The 17029-nt window shown below is 43.0% G+C and overlaps 1 protein-coding gene across 1 annotated transcript in view; it reads right to left on the reverse strand.

Moving 5' to 3' along the window:
- The window catches only part of TBC1D9 (TBC1 domain family member 9), a 113007-nt gene that overhangs the window by 57402 nt on the left and 38576 nt on the right, over positions 1 to 17029 (reverse strand). Inside the window, exon 2 of the mRNA XM_065877183.1 lies at positions 7378 to 7488. Coding sequence (XP_065733255.1) covers positions 7378 to 7488 — 111 coding nt within the window. The remainder of the gene's footprint in view (positions 1 to 7377; positions 7489 to 17029) is intronic.

Raw genomic sequence — 17029 nt, forward strand, 5'->3', positions numbered from 1 at the left:
CCTACCGACCAAGAGTGTGTGTATGCACACAGGTAGGTATATATTTGTGTGTACAAGCAAAAATAATAACCTCTTGTGACACAGCAGGAAACAAAACAAAGCAAAACAAACCCACTAAACCTCCCAGAGATTAAAATGCAACCAATCCAGTATTTTCACATACTGGAATAGGCTGCTTGGATCCCAGAGCTATCCAGTCCTCAAATGAATAGTACTTGAAGCTACTTAAATAAAGGGAACCATCTATTTTATGGCCTTAGCCACATACAACCTTAGCCCCAAAGATGATAACTTTGAAATGTAAATACTAAATAAAGTCAAGGGCAGTACCCAATACACTGGAGTGACACCTGCTGTCCCTGTAGGATTTACAAAGCCACCACTGTACTCTCTACACCCAGAAAAAGGACAAACTTGTACTTGGAGAGGGCAAGAGATACAACGCCCCCAAATGTGGTGATTTGAACAGTTTTAGAAACAAAAGGGAGATTCGTGTTTTAAAAATCCACATCCAACTGAAGCTACAATTTTAAACAGGTTAAACAGTGATTATGAAGTGTTTTCTATTACTTATTCGTGCTGGTTTAACCAAGGCCCAGCGCCATGCTTTCACTATAGGCACGCAAGCTCACAGCGATCCTACAAGTAGGTCCAATTACACTCCTTTTATAGATGAGGAAACTGAGGTGTCCACGTTTCTATGAAATCAAATGCAGAGTTTTCCGCCTCCGTAACCTACACTCTTAATCGCTGCACAGTTAGCCCCTCCTGACACATTTTAGACGTGTGGTAAGTATGCATAGAGGTTAGATCCTCTGCAGTAATAAGGGGCCTGATTATCAGGGAGACAATATGACCTAATGGCTCAGACCACAGACTTTGATGTCAAAAGAGTACACCTGGGTTCCAATCCTACCATGCCACGTACTATCTTTGTGAGCACAGAGAAGTTACTTAACCTCTCTGCACTCCAGATTCCTCATCTGTAACACGCAGGTAACAACACTTACCACAGCAGCTTGTGCTAGAGATTAAGGAAGATAATACACGTAAAGTCCTCAGCACAGGTCTGGAACGTACAAAGCACTAAATAAACAGTTACTTTGCTATTATCATCATAAGCGACAGGACGCAAAGATCTCGTGTTGAAATGTGACGCAGAAGACACTTCTAACTTCTGAGGTCAGAGCACTAAGAAACCAGTTGCTGAACTGTTGCCAGACCGTATGTTCAGCACAAATCTCTCCGGCCCCTGACACTATTACGTTTTGATTGAAAAGCGAATGTATGATTGAAGTAAAGCAGGCCTTTACTTGAACAATCCTTGTGTAACTATTATAAGCTTCTTACATAACTCTGCTTATAATCTCTTACAGGTCATAACAGTATGCTCATAGCTTTATAATCACTTTGAGAAAAGAGAGGCCCAGGTAACTCATCCGACCTTGGCAGTAAGAATTAGTGGTTGATGTCGTTATTTTGTACACTTTACTTAAATGCCAAGGTCCTCTCCTACCCTGATGGATAGAATGCAAACGGCTATCTTTCTGGAGGGCAGTCAGGCTAATGACGTTAAAAGGCTCACGCACATGCATATTCTTTGACTCAGCGTATCTGCTTCTATAAATTTATCCTAAGGTGATAATTAAAGTAATGGGGAAATATTTTGTTCAGAGGATAGTCACTAAGGTTTTTCAAAATGCAGTTAACATTAGGGGAAAAAAACCTTAGATTTCCAAAAATATAGCACATAAGTTAGATAAATTACATTATAAACAGTAAAATATTATCTACCTATTAAAATTGACATTATAGACATGTATTTCTTGACATAGAAAATCTATACATATATGTGTATATACAGACACATATATATATGTGTATAGACATGTATCTGTATAGACACACACACATATATATAAAGTCTGGAAGGTGAAGATTTATAATGTGGTATTATTGTTTTTTTAATATTTTATTTTCTTTGCTTATCTACATTTTCTAATTTCCTGCAATAAACATGATTGCTTAAAGAAAAAAAGCACGTTCTTTTTTTTTTTTATGCTGCTGTGTTCCCAAGGATACAAGAATAGCTCTTGAGGTACACAGACCAAGAAAGGATGAAAAAACACTGACCAACCTCTACATTAGGTATATCTCATGTGGAAGGCAACTCAATCACCCACCATTTCGCTATCTAGTGTAGAGAAAGAGCAGAAGCAGAACAAACTAGCAACCTTTCATTAAACTCATGGTCTTACCAGCTGCCAACTAAAAGAATGTTTAATCATAAAAGCCAGCATGGTGCCGCTTAAAAAGGACAGGGCTGGGAGTGGGGAGGCCTGAGAACTTCATCTCAGCCCTGCACTGACTGGCTATAACTAGTAATGGGAACTTGGGCACTTCACTTTGCCCCTGTACCCTGTCACAGTCTGAGTGTTGGACAAGGCGGTGGCTAATCTATCTTTCGGTTCTGAAAATGAATGCCTATCTAGGCCCAGATGAGATTCTAAGATGGTGAAGAAAAGGGAAATTAATCAATGGGCAGGGGAATCGAGGTACCATTCAGGGCTGTGTTATCAGTGAGGTGTCCATCAAGCACACACCCTCCACCCCGTTTCCTTTATCGGTCCTGTTGGAAGGTCAGATGTATCCAGAGGGAACTGTCAACATTTCCTTCTATCTTTCCGACCGTAACTCTTTTGTCCCAGAGCCCTTTAAGTAATGTCCTTGGAACTACCTGCATTTCTATGTGCCCATATTCTCATGAGGCTCTATAACCCTTCTTATTGTTTGAACCTTCCAGTTCTTCTAATGGGGAGAGCCAAATAGGTTGCTGTCTACTTAAGTACCTTGAAGCTCGAGGGGTGCAAAGGACTGGGCTCTCTCCTGCCTCTGGGGTACCAATGCCAAAACACCAGCTGTTGGGGGAATGCCTGCAGCTGTCTAGTGCCCTCGTCAGAGCACAGCTGTGAAATACTCAATTACTGGTGGGAGAGAGGCAGAATTGTCAGAGTATAAGCAGCTCAACAAAGCAGACTGGACCAATTCCTATGGTACTACTTCCTTTATGTTCTTAGAAATGGCAGGGAATTCCCTGGCAGTCCAATGGTTAGGACTCAGTGCTTTCATTGCCGTGGGTTCGATCCCTGGTCGGGGAACTAAGATCCCGCAGGCTGTGTGGTGCGGCCAAAAATAAATAAATTAAATTAAATTAAAAATTAAAAAAAAATAGAAGAAAGAAATGGCAAAACTGATACTTTACCGCACAAACCACTGAAGAAAATGCAAGTCCGTAGGCTGGAATTGATGGCACAGTGCAATATCCACCAAAGAGACCGATGGCTTCATTTTGGGTAGCAGTGCGAAGGAAGAGTCATTACTTAGGCAGGGATTTGGCTCCCCTTCCCAATTAAAGGTCTCAGTGCCAAAGAAACATAAAAATCAATTTCTTCAAACCAATCTGGATCCAGATGATAGAAGATAATAAAAAGAAGCATCTGAAAATAATGTTTCACCAAAGAACTCTTGGTTTTTGTTCCCCTCTTCTTTCTGTATGTTTCATACTGTTAAGGGCTGGGTGATTACTATATTGGGGGTAAGTTAGACTAGGTGCAAAACTAGGTCCTGCCTGGCTTCGTGTGGCTCAAGTCTAAGGCAATCGTACGACTAGGATTTACCACTAAGTCTACTGTTCTCGTACAGAAAGTGGCCTAGGTGAAGACATTGATGCTAGATGTGCCCTTAGTTCAATTTACACAAAGCAAAGATTCACAAGGCCCATGGCATAAAACAAAGGTTTTGCAAAGCTATGGATTCTACAGGGCAGTGAGTTGGACATCCAATTTTCTGCTGAAGCTTCTCTTACAGCAACGATTCATGAAACTAGAGCAAATTACAAAGCCCTTGCCATACTGTCCCACCAAATACCAACTATGTAGTTTACAAAAAAACATTTAAAATTACAAACCGAAAGGTCAGCCTATCAAAGAATCCTTTTTAAGGTAGCAGCTTCCGCTCTTAAAATCTTCTCATGAAAGGGAGCCAGGCACTTGGGTTTCAGAGAGAAATTGATAAGAAGGAACAATTAGTGGGTGAATGGGACTTTCACAATGGTTGTCACTTCCGTGGTGTCTTCTACAAGGAAAGTCTGGAGCTGTCTCTGCGTGTAATCAATATATATACAAAAGCTAAAAGCACTCTGGGTTTATTATAATGAGATCATACACTTGTGATAGGCATCACTTACTGGGAAAACAAAAGTACATCTCTTTGAGGTATAAATTATGACATCAGCAATTACTACCCAGTGTTCCTCAGCCTTGGCTTGGCAAATAACTCAGGAATAACTCGGCTTTGTAACTCTGGGCTCTTCCCCACAGGAGCTTTCATAGGAGCCTCTGCTTGGCTCTTGTAGAGCCTCTACAAATTGGCACTCGCCACTGGCACTTGCCAACTACCTCTACGAGTATTAAATCCTGTGCTACTGCAGCTGCTGACTTTCAACACCCCCTGAAAGGAGTTCAGGGTGGAGATCAGAAAGCAGGCACTCTGTGCTCTGGGAAAAACTGGCGGAACAGGTCTTCAGATAGATATTCTCAGGAGCCTATTTTATGAGCCCAATTCTTGCATCTCCTCATATCTAGAAAAGCACTAAAATCCTTCATGGTGATGTCTGCTCCTTGTGACTGGCAATAACCTTCACAAGACTGGCAGAAACCTTCTTCAAAAAAATATGTGTTGATTGCATGTACTCCCCCTTCACAAAAATCACATCTTTACTGACCTTCCCCCCTGCCTCTTTGGAGCAGTTTCTCAGACCTACCTGAAATGCTGTCTCCCGGGCTATAGTCCTCATTTTGCCCCCAATAAAACTTAACTCGCAACACTCACGTTGCGTACTTTTTTAAAGTCGACAGTAGAATGGCAAAGCCCCGGAAACAAAGTGAGGAGTAGTGATGTCAGGTAACAGGGGAGAAAAAAAGGATGGGCTGAGGGGGTGGGAAAAAAAGAGTCACAGATAGAAACCAGCTTGTCATAGCCCCATACACGTGCATTGATCTGGGAAGGCCCAGGAGACCCAAGGGCTCTGAGGACCTCCAGGCTGCACAGGTTCTCAAAAGCCTCCAGGCAAAAGTGATGAAAGTGCTGGAAGGTGAGTGAGACTGTCAAATCCTCATTAAGTCCAGGGGCGTTGGCGGTTCTGCCTGATTTCTAATCCCCTTTCTCTTTCTTCACTTGCTGGCTCCCCTGTCTATTTTAACACCATTCTACATTGTTTGCCAACCAAAGGTGACATTTTCCCAACCAACTTCCACAGGGCACCTCCCCTTCTACAGTAGCCATTGGGTGTTTCCCTTTGTTGTGAATGAACCGCACAGAAGGCTGGAACTCTGTCTTACGTTGGGTTACACTGATAAGTGTGTCTTCCTCAGGGTCCCAGCCTCTCTCTTCCTTTCTCCTTTATCCCCTTCACTCCTGGGTGGTTTTCTCCCTGCCCACTCCAGATGCCATTCCTTCATTCAGTGGAATGCATAAATGCTGATTCATTTCATTGTTTCTCATGGAGCTATTTGCATCTGACCCAGAATAACTTTAAAGGGATACAACTACAATATTAGAATTTCGGTGTTACTAAATCCTTGAGGGTGCATTGCTAGGGCACCAGAGCCTTCCAGCAGCCTAAACTCACACCCACATAACTCCCCCTACCCTTGTAGAAGGCCGGCCAAGATTCCTGTCTTTAGTTGGAAGCCCCACCATCCAATGGCACTGTATGGTACTTGCTCACACTGGGCTAGAACTGAGTATTTCCTTGTATTCTCGAAAGCAGGGGCCGGATCTAATTATCTTTATATCTTTAGATCCCAGCATGACACTTCTTACCAAGCAGAGATCAATTTAAAAACTGAATAAAGTCAACTGAAAGAGCCCCCAATGGCCAAAGCTGGAATAATTTGAGCAACAAAATAAAGTTGTATTGGATTGTAGCCCAAAGTATAAAGTAAATACTCATGAGTCCACGGTGATAAAAATAATTGAATAAAACTCCCCACTCTGTAAATGTGGGCTGTGCATGGTGACTTCCTTCCAAGGAGGACAGTATGGGAAGGGGAAAGAAAGAGTAACTTGACAGTGGAGAAACCTGAAAAGCACTACTCCAGCCAGGTGATCAAAAACATCATCAGTCATCAATCATCTGGACAGTAGGTGCCCTTGCTTGACATAACCTGATGAAAACAGCACTTTATCTCTGTGATCGTCCTCATAAAAATACACCATCGCAGCCTAATCATGAGAAAAACATCAGACAAATTCCAGCAGAGGGACATTCTACAATATACCTGACCATGATCCTTCAGAAGTCGCAGAGTCATCGAAAACAAGGAAAGTCTGAGTAACTCCTACAGCCAAGAGGAGATTAAAGAGATACATCAACTAAATATAAAATGGTACACTGACTGGGATCCTGGAACAGAAAAAGGACATCAGGTAAAAACTAAGGAAATCTAAATAAATGAAGGACTCCAGTAACCATGTATTCATATCGGTTCATCCATTGGAACAAATGTTCCGTCCTAAGGTTTTAATCATAGGGGAAACTATGTATGTGGAGGGTATTTGACTGCTTTCCAAACTCTCTGTTCAACTTTCCTGTAAATCTAAAACTGTTCTAAAGAATAAAATCTATTAATTAAAAAAAAATCAAGTGGAGGCGAAAAAATGAAAAGAAAAAAGGTAAGTGTTCAGTGCCCTTGCTCTTCCTATGGTTATTTGAAAAGCCACATGCAAACAAATAACTAAAAAAATCTTAGCCACTTTGGACTGGCGGTTCTTGTGAGAGATCCGATAACAGCATGACTGTTTACCACCATCCCAGCACATTATTACAGGTTATCATCAGGAGAAATAAACAATCCCTACTCAGTAGGAAGGACTGCACTGGGATAAGTAAGTATTACTTAGTCCACCCAGGACTCCATCATTTCCCAGCTTCCCTGAAGACAGGCTGGGGCCATGTGACTAGTTCTAGCCAATGGGGTGTGAGTGGAAGTGGTGGCACTTCTGGGTCAAGCAAGTGAAACACAGGTGTGCCTCCACCTCCCACACTTTCCTTGTAAGTTGACCTTGGAGCCTTTGTGCTCTAGAGGGTGTTACTGCAGATGGAGATGGCCACAGGATCCAAACAAGACTTCACCAGAGTTAGAAAGAAACCTTTATTGTGTTAAGCACTGAGGTTTAGGGTTCATCTGTCGAAATGGCTAGGGTTACTTACCCTAAAATACGAAGTGATTGCATCTCACAATTAAATGTTCCTTCCCTTCTGACAGAAAGTTGTTAATCATAACTTTTTTCCATATTTCCAAACACTGCACTTACCACAGGCGATGGTCCAATACACCAAAGAATCTGGAGTCTGGTACAGGATGCGGTAAGGAGAAACCCGGGCACTGGAGTCCAACACGACATCAAGGGTGCCCACCAGGAGGCCTGAGGGCAGAAAAGGGGGAGAAATGAGTAAGGGTTTCCTCTAAATCCCCAGAGGCAGCAGTGTGGACACTCCCCTTCCGGGGCACCTGCCAACAAGCCCTCTCCCACCGCATCCCACCTGGACAAAACTTTCCTCTCAGACGTGATGATGGTGACTCTACATTACTCGTTCCACCCACCTCCAAGAGACACTGCACAAGCTAAAAAAGAGTGCTGGTTTCAGAAACAAAACCAGCAAAGCTCCTAGCTCAGTCCCTGGCACATGGTAGTATTAATAAATGCCTGTTCCAAACAAAAGAAATAAGGTATTAAGCACTGATATCCTGGGGTCTCTGCTTTACCTATATTACACCCAATGTGTATTATTTTCTCCCCTCTAGCATCCTAGAAACAAATCCTTAATTTGAGGAACTTGACAAAGCCACAGGTATCAGTGACGTACACCTGAGTCTGTGTACCAGGCTGCCCCATGTACTATTTTCGTGTGCCTCATTTTTCTTTTGTATTGAGAAGGTACAGTTCAGCTCAGCAATAAGTGCGTACTATGTTCAAGGCAAACCCTGTGGGCACGAAGTTGAATAAGACAGAGTCCCTAAGGCATTTATAATCCAGTAGGGGCGAGGGCCAAGCAGTATTTTAGGGCTGCATTTAGAAGTGAACAGGGCTGTGAAACAAGCATTTCTCCATCTCAACGGCACAGTCCTTTGCCATTTGTCACATCAATTGTTATAAGCAGAGATGCTTGAAGCCTGGTCTACACTCAGCTCTGCAAAGATGTAGTAATTAGGCTGAGGGTCAGGAAAGGTACTGTGGTAGCACGAAGTTGAGTTCTTCCAATTGACAACCTCAGTGATCTTGCCAGGTCCTGGGGGAAACTTACTCACATCATCCAAGTCGAGGCAAGCTGGAACATCAACAAACGAACTTAGCAATTTATGTGTGAGAAACACAAACGTCCAGTGTACTGACGCTCACTTAAGAAGAGGCAGTGCCTTCTCTTGCCAGGAGTGCAAATTCTCTTATAACCACCTTTCAGCCAACATCCCCCCTCCAGGAAGGTGTGCCTCCTTTATCTGCACCAAGCTGGGATTAGACACCGAACATTTTCTATATTATTCTAAAATTACACACACACACACACACACACACACACACACACACACACACACACACACATTCTACAAAGTCAAATAAACAGGATTCCTTGCTTGGCAGGATGAATCTAAAAGATTTCCATAAAGTAAATGCCCATAATTACTCTAAAGTCAGATGCAACCTAGCATAGAGCAGGGTTTGGACTCAGAAGGACCAGTTAGGAACTGTGGCTAGTTGAATAATCTTAGGACATTTTTTTCCAATGTCTTGGTGTTCACAAAATGGAAAATCATATGATGTAAAATGGAAATGATATGATGATTACAAGATTTTTTGTTGTTGCTGTTTTGTTTTGTTTTGTTTTGTTTTGGCCATGCCGTGCGCCACGTGGGATCTTAGTTCCCTGACCAGGGATCCAACCCATGCCCGCCCCTGAAGTGGAAGCACGGAGGCAACTACTGGACCACTAGGGAAGTCCCACAAGATTGTTCTTAAAGACTGAATACAATAAGGTTTGGGGGCAAGAGGCTGGTTGGAAGGAGGGGCTAGGCAACCTCTCTAGAACATGCCAAGACCTTCCTTTCTTTAATTTTACTTTTACTTAGATTGCATGGTTATTAAGGATGGCTTTGGTATGGAACTGATGGTAGCTGAGGCCGGGAGTGGGGGGAGGTAAAGGCCGCCAGCCTCCCTTGCTCTGCCACAGCTCTGTCCTGGCTCTGACTCTGTTATGACCAGGTCTGGGGCACACGGACAGGCCATTTAACTTCTCGTGGCTTTCATTTCCTCATTTGTAAAGTGGTTGTAATAGCACTTGCCTTCCCGAACCTGGGGTCAAGCCAGAAGCCTAGGGCAGGTTAACATGGGGCAGCCCTACAGTTGTCCTTTTGGTCTTTGTCTAAGGCCAGGAATCCACTTGGGTTCACGGCAGACCACAGCGACCATTAAGCTGACCTGCATACTCCAGGAAAAACAAACTTTCGCTAAAGGGTAAATGAATTCATTTGTTTGCTCTGGCCTGTATGAAATACATCAAAAATCAAATATTTAGAGTCTGCAGAGTTTTCCAAGGAGTCGTCTTCCATATACTACCACACACGTGTGCATTTTTGTTTTCTCTACAGTGACTCGGATTTACCGCAAAGACCTCTAATTACTCTTCAATTATCTGAAGATGGTAGAGTGTATTAATAGGGAAAGCAGAAGAGTGCTAGCTAAACTGGACTGCCCTCTGTGTTAACTAGAAATACAAAGACATGTGAAATACAAATTCATCCCTCATAACAACCGAATGTTGGTAATACTTCCCTCTTCTTGAATCAAAATACTGGAAGTATCACATTCGTTGTTTCTAGGGCATACAAACTTCATCCCGGGATTAAGGAGTCACAGTCAAGGATTAGCCTCTGTGGTTTAATGAGCCTCTAAAGGAGTGTCAGGGTAGATACAGATTCTTCCAAGGGCGAGCGCAGTTCACTGGGTAGGGCAACCGACAAGAGGCAGTCTGGGTTCTGGAGTTCTTTAGTCCTGGCTCTGCCAACTCCCAGACCCAACCTCTGCGAGCCTCAGTTTCCCAATCTTTCACGTCTCACTAGACTTCTGTACTCTGTAACACCAAGGAGCAAAGACCTCTGAAACGGTCCAACCCTATCTGCACATCTTGACCACCACAAATGTCCCCAACTATAATCCATCTCCACCATCCATTAACCTAATTAACAAAACGTCCGGTAAAGAAGTACCTTCTTTACTCAGAGGTAAAGAAAACTGAGTGGCTTTGAGGAGAGTCCCCTGGAGTGAGGACTTCTGATTACATGCTAGCTCAGCAACCCTGAGCACGCATCCACGAAGATTTAGATGAACGCTAACAGGCTCATCCATATTTACCACAGGCTCCATGCTGAAATATTTGAAAGTAAATTATAGACAGTATAATACTGGGATACTCACATTAGGCGCATGTACAATTAAAAACATTTTGTAAAAGTCCTTTGAAAACTTAGGGCTCTGGATATCCCAACAGAAAGTAATGTCGTGAATTGAGACTCATAGCTGGTCAAATCAATAAATACATTCTTCCATCCACTTTGTAGCACTGACCAGGATTTTCCCTCCACCTGGAATGTTGTGCTTGCCCGTCAATGACCACTTCTCACCAGCTCAAACGACAAACTCCTAATTATCTCACACCACCTCTTTCTAACCCTGATCTCCCTCTGAGTTCTGCTTCTGTAATACCCACTGCATTTATCTAAAATTACACATACATTTTGCCTTGTTCCGTTTCTTCTCCTCTTTCCAGACTGGGAGCTCCATGATGGCAAGGTCTGACTGATTGCTTTGGACCCCTAGACCCCGCACTTTGCTTGGAGCACAGTGAGCCCTGAACACACGTCTGATGAAAGGACAAGTTAGGTATGTTTAGAAAACCTAAAAATAAGTTATTACTGTGCTGCTGGCTAATCTCTATTGAGACAAGGAGTCGAGACTCTGGAAAAGAGAAAATACTCCTCCTATACCCTCTGCCTACACTGAATACTAGAAGATGGGAAATCTGAAATCTAGCCTAGAGAATCCCCGCCACCACCACCCCCAAAAAAAGCAGCAATCAGGATTTTCTTAGAAGTCTTATTACTTACTCATCCCTCTGAAGTGGCTATCAAAATACTGAACTTTTCATCATTTCCCACACAAAGCACTGTTTTAGCAGCTGTTCTAGTCAGCTATTTCTGGTGTTAAACAATCTTTGATAGCCTGAGATAACTAAGTCAAATTACGGTCCTCAAAATGACTCTTCTCTGCACCTACCTATTACATTAGCTCAGGGGCATCTTGTAACATTAAACTGCTGTTTTCAAGGAGATTCAGAAAACACCCTGCAGAATTGGTACATTTAGGCCTCCCACCAGCTGTGGGCGCTAAAGGGTATGTGATGCAGACAGAGTCATTTCCACTCCTGGGCGGCCCCTCACCCCTCTGGGGGCAGGGATGTATCAGAAGAGTGGGACACATAGGGATGTGCCCATGGCAATGATCAATCCATCTACTGATGATCTTGGGATAATTTAATGTTAAAGTGGACAAGATCCTAAAGCTTACTTGGTCTCCCTCTACTCCCTCAGCTTTGTAGCCAGTCAGAGATAGAGCCCTACAAAGACCATGCTGGAGTGGTCTGGGGAGTGGGCTGTCTCCTGATATGGAAGCTACAGCAGTGCCCGCTAGGGAATTCCCTGGCGGTCCAGTGGTTAGGACTTGGTGCTTTCACTGTGGTGGCCTGGGTTCAATGCCTGGTCAGGGAACTAAGATCCCACAAGCCACGCGGCACAGCTAATGTGTACTGAGTACCACTGTTAAATGAAATATTTCAAAACCACAGAAAAGTATTGAAAATTACAAAACGCATATCCCACCACTCTGACTTTAACACTTGGCCTTATCTGCTTCAGATCTGTTTTGTTTTTTTAGAAGAAAATATAACATACACGGTAAAGGTCCCCCCTGTGCTCCCCTCAATTCTATTTCCCTCTCCATTCACCACCCTCCAGTTTTTTATTCTTCCCATCCAAGTCCCTTATACTTTGACCCCCCTATGTATGTACATGAATATAGATTTAACACTGATGTATATTTTTAAATTTACATTAATGATAAAGAGTAGATATTGTTCTGCAATCTTTTTTACCCAATGTTTGTAAAATCTGCCCAGGTTATACTTGCAAATCTGATTCATTCATTTTTAAATATTGTGTAATAGTCCGCTGTTTAAATATACTGTAACTTATCCATTTTCCTAAGGAAGGGTGTTTGGGTCTATCTTCTTCTTTTCTTTTTTTTTTTGCTATAACAGGCACTGCAATCATTCTCTGTACATGATCCTTAAGCATGTGAGCACTTTCTTTAGAATGGAATTGTTGGGTCACAGGGTGTGTGTTGAGACTTTATTATAGTCATTACAAAACTGCTTTCCAAAGTGATTGTGCCAATTTACACCCGTACCAGGAAAGTGAGAGAATATCCGTTTCTCCATAATATCCCCAACACTTAGTATTATCAGTTGTGTTTTTTTTTCACCAATCTCAAGGATGAGAAGCAATATCTATTTGTTGTTGAAATTCGCATTTTTCTGACGATTAATGAGTTTGGGTATCTCTTCCTGTTTATTGGCCATTCCAGTTCTGTATTCTGAATTATTTGCCTTTCCTACTATGCTGACATTTGCTGAAACTTCCAGATCAGAAATTCAGTTTACTATTTAGAGGCTTTCACTCAGATATACACTGGATTTCGATTCACTTCAGCAAATACACACTGATATTTCTAAAGCCAGAGGGGCAGTACACTTGGATTTACTTCTTTATGTATGTTCTATATAAAGGCAAGACCTTGGGATCAGCATTTGCAAGCCCCTCTGCCTCTCTCCCATGTAAGGTTTCTGTAGGTCACAGGCTCCCACCTTGTCCTTCTACCTGCTGCTGCCTCTTTGTCATTGGTACCCTGCCTGTATGTCTTAGGACTTATGTGAGCTACATGATAATAGGCAGAAAGCACTGAAACAATAACATCCAGAAGCAGTTGCTAATGGGTATATATACAAAATCCATCCACATCGTAATTTTTACACTTCTCTGAATAAATCTTTCTTGTTTGCTTGTCTGTTTTTAAAGCCTTCAAGCCTTCACCCAAGTTATTTTACTTGATCTGGAATGTCCTCTTTCTTTTTCTTTCTGGAAAACGTCCATTTCCCTCAATATCCAGGTCAAGGGTCACAAGGCATTTTTTTTGTTTGTTTTTTTAAAAAGCCTGTGCTTTTTAAAAATTTTTATTTTATTTATTTATTAATTTATTTATTATTTTTGGCTGCGTTGGGTCTTTGTTGCTGGGTGAGGGCTTTCTCTAGTTGAGGCGAGCGGGGGCTACTCTTCCTGGCGGTGCACGGGCTTCTCATTGCGGTGGCTTCTCTTGTTGCAGAGCATGGGCTCTAGGCGCGCGGGCTTCAGTAGTTGTGGCACGTGGGCTCAGTAGTTGTGGCTCGCGGTCTCTAGAGCACAGGCTCAGTAGTTGTGGTGCATGGGCTCTAGCTGCTCCGTGGCATGTGGGATCTTCCCGGACCAGGGCTCGAACCTGTGTCCCCTGCATTGGCAGGCGGATTCTTAACCACTGTGCCACCAGGGAAGCCGCAGGCATTTGTTTTGCTTTCTTCCCACACTCTCCCCATCCTCTCAACCCCCCACCCCCAAATCTCCTGGCAATTAACTGTCCCCTTGTCTGTGATCTGCCAACCATCTTGCACTTCATATTACTAAGATGATTATCACATTGTTTCCTACTGGAAAAAAAACTAGTTTCTTCCCACCAGGCTGTGAGCTCCTTGAGGCAGGCACAGCCTTATCGACCTTGGAATTCCCAAAGCCTGGAATAATGTCCCGCACATCATGCTGAATATTTATAAAGTGGGCCCCAAAGTTTTCAACCTGATGGACGTTGGGAGAAACCAAGAATTATTTTCAGAGCTTATTCATCTCTGCCCCACAGAACCCAATATAACAAGTTCTAGCAAACTGGCCATAAATAATTAAACTGGCCTAAGAATCGGACAATGAAAGGAGACCAAGATTTGAGAAAAAGGCTAGAAAATCCCATCTCAGAGAGTGGGAGGTAATGCAGATCAAACTCATATCTGAAACTGAAATTTACCATGGGAAATTAACTTCTCTAATTTCTTTTTAATGAATATTGAGATTGATATGGAATGAAATTGGATCCAAAACTAGAGCTATTTAGGGGAAGGGTAAGTCTTTCTATTCTCCTACTTTTGGAAACTAGTCCAGAGATGAGCAGTTGTTGCCAAAAAAACACAAAGAAGTAATCAATTTAAACTCTCGCATCCTGCCCCCACAGATCAGTAAACACTGTTTGCGCATCATACTGGCCAGGGGACCTGGGGAAAGATCAGGGAACTGCATGTGTGCACAGCTGCGAAGGGGAAGGCTGGCATTGCCGGGTGAGGGTCAGCTCCGTACCTAAACCTGCACCTGAGCTTGTAATGTCACCAATGTGAAGGCCCACCTGGGCTACTGCAGGCCAGTCACAGTTGTGTGCAGAGAAATCTGGGCGATGGCTGGTCGCCACCTAAAGAGGTAAAGGACAGAGGAGGTTTGAGGGGCGAGGTAGCTGCAGCTCAAGATGGGAGCAATGTGTTTTCTCAGTGTCATAACCTCAAAGAGTCTAACAGCCTTTCTCAAGCATGGGTATTACTGGCTAAAAGGGAGAGACCAATCCCAACACTGGAATTCTACTTTCAGCTTAGAACAGTCTGGGAGTGTTTTTGTTTTCACAAGTATTGCTTCTTTTCCAACCCCTCTCGCATATTTAGGTAAAAATGGTTTCTCAACACAGTTCAAACCATGATTATTGGTTGAAAAAGGCCACATACAACTCTTCCCTCTCACCTTCACAGCTGCCTCTTAGGACCCTAGTCCAGCCAGATGTATCTCACATCACGGTTGCCGTGAAATAGGACAAGTTACTAGAGGGCAGGGGGCGCGTACACACACACACACACACACACACACACACACACACACACACACACCTTGTTTCTGTTTGTGGAAAGATGGATTAATGAGAATTCTGCTCGTGTAGGAAATACATTGCTGATTCTGTCAATTAGGATAGTTCTTAAACTTTCTGTGGTTAAGGATCAGTTTGTTTTTAGTTTCCAGTGTGTTGCCCACTGAGACGTCTGTAAAATACAGTGCCTAGGAAACACTAAAATAGAGCTAGAGAATATGAAAAGAGGCAAAGAAAATACAAGCCTCCAATTTTTCATCATTTAATTCAACAGACAAATGGCTCTAGTTTTCTAAATGCTTAATCTCAATTTCTATTCTTTAGCTCAAGACAGTTGAAACAAACAGGCTGCAAACCAGCACTTGAAATAGCACCTAATTAGGGAAGGGGTGGCTGGAGGGCAGCAATATTCATGGGACTGTGTTTACTAGAATCACGTATAGTTTTAAAGAGTACGTTCAATTCTGTAACTTTTTATTTGGGAAATGAAAAAAATTATTGCTCTGCCACTGCAAACTAAAATAAAATCCCACAAAGTCATTTCTCAGTTGAAAGCAAGAATACATGAATAGGGAAAGGCATGAGGTTTTCGCTGTATATTTATTTCGAGGGGCCTAGGTTTAAAAGTGTGGTGACGAATCAGCCTGAAACTAATATGATATTGTACATCAGTTATGTTTCAATTTTTAAAAATAATAAAAATAAATAAAAGTGTGGAGAATCTGAACGAGCCTATTAGGTGATCCCTGAAGAGACCCTTGACTCATTTCTTACCGATAGGGAAGCAGGCTCGAGGGGGTAGAATGACAAGGTCTGAGTGGCGAGGCACCCCCCTCTGTAGTATTTCAAACTAATTCTGGATCACAGGGTCTTTGAATTTCATGCTTATACAAGTACCCAGAAAGTTAGGGCTCAAAATATACGTTCATATTTTCCATCACAAAAGATAAAGCACAGGCTGGTTTATAACTAAACAGACTGGGCAGAAAACTGAAATCGGAAGAGCATTTCTCCTGCAGAGCCTTTGTCAAGCAGCCAATTAGTTCTGTGCTGCTCAAATCTTCCAAGCACCCTTGAAGGCCAAGTCTTCCAGGAGCTGCTCCATTTCACCCTGCAGGCCAGTCTCTTAAAGTCACATGCACCTTCTTCTCCCGCAGAAAGGGAGGGCAGGTGGAATTGATTTTTCCTTCTCTTCTGTGTCTGAGAAGGAACCATTAAAATATCTCTTTAGGGCTTCCCTGGTGGTGCAGTGGTTGAGAGTCCACCTGCCGATGCAGGGGACACGGGTTCATGCCCCGGTGCGGGAAGATCCCACATGTCACGGAGGGGCTGGGCCCATGAGCCATGGCCGCTAAGCCTGCGCATCCGGAGCCTGTGCTCCGCAACGGGAGAGGCCACAACAGTGAGAGGCCCGCGTATCTCCAAAAAAAAAAAAAAAAAAATATATATATATATATATATATATATATATATCTTTAATACCTTACTTTACACCCCAGTTAAGACCGGCTACATAATTTTTGGGGCCCTGTGCAAAATGAAAATGCATGTTCCCTTGCTTAAAAATTCTTAGGAATTCCTAGGCAGCCACAGCAGAACATTAACCCAAGCCTGGGGCCCTTCTAAATGCAGGTCCCTGTGCACCAGCATGGGCCACATGCCCAGGGACCAGCCCTGACCCCGGCAGTGCCCCGGTGATTTCATCTCCACAGGCAAGCTGTTGTTCTCAGACTTTTTTCAGGGATTCAAGTCTGCTCTGATACAGACCAATGAGGACAATGGACCGAATTTATTCAAAAGCACGCCAGGCACCTCTGTGATCCAAGTCCTCAAACAAGCCCTCAACCCAGGAAGAGGAAGGTAGATGCATATTCAT

This window comes from Phocoena phocoena, chromosome 5 (assembly GCF_963924675.1).
Source record: "Phocoena phocoena chromosome 5, mPhoPho1.1, whole genome shotgun sequence".
Taxonomy (NCBI): Eukaryota; Metazoa; Chordata; class Mammalia; order Artiodactyla; family Phocoenidae; genus Phocoena; species Phocoena phocoena.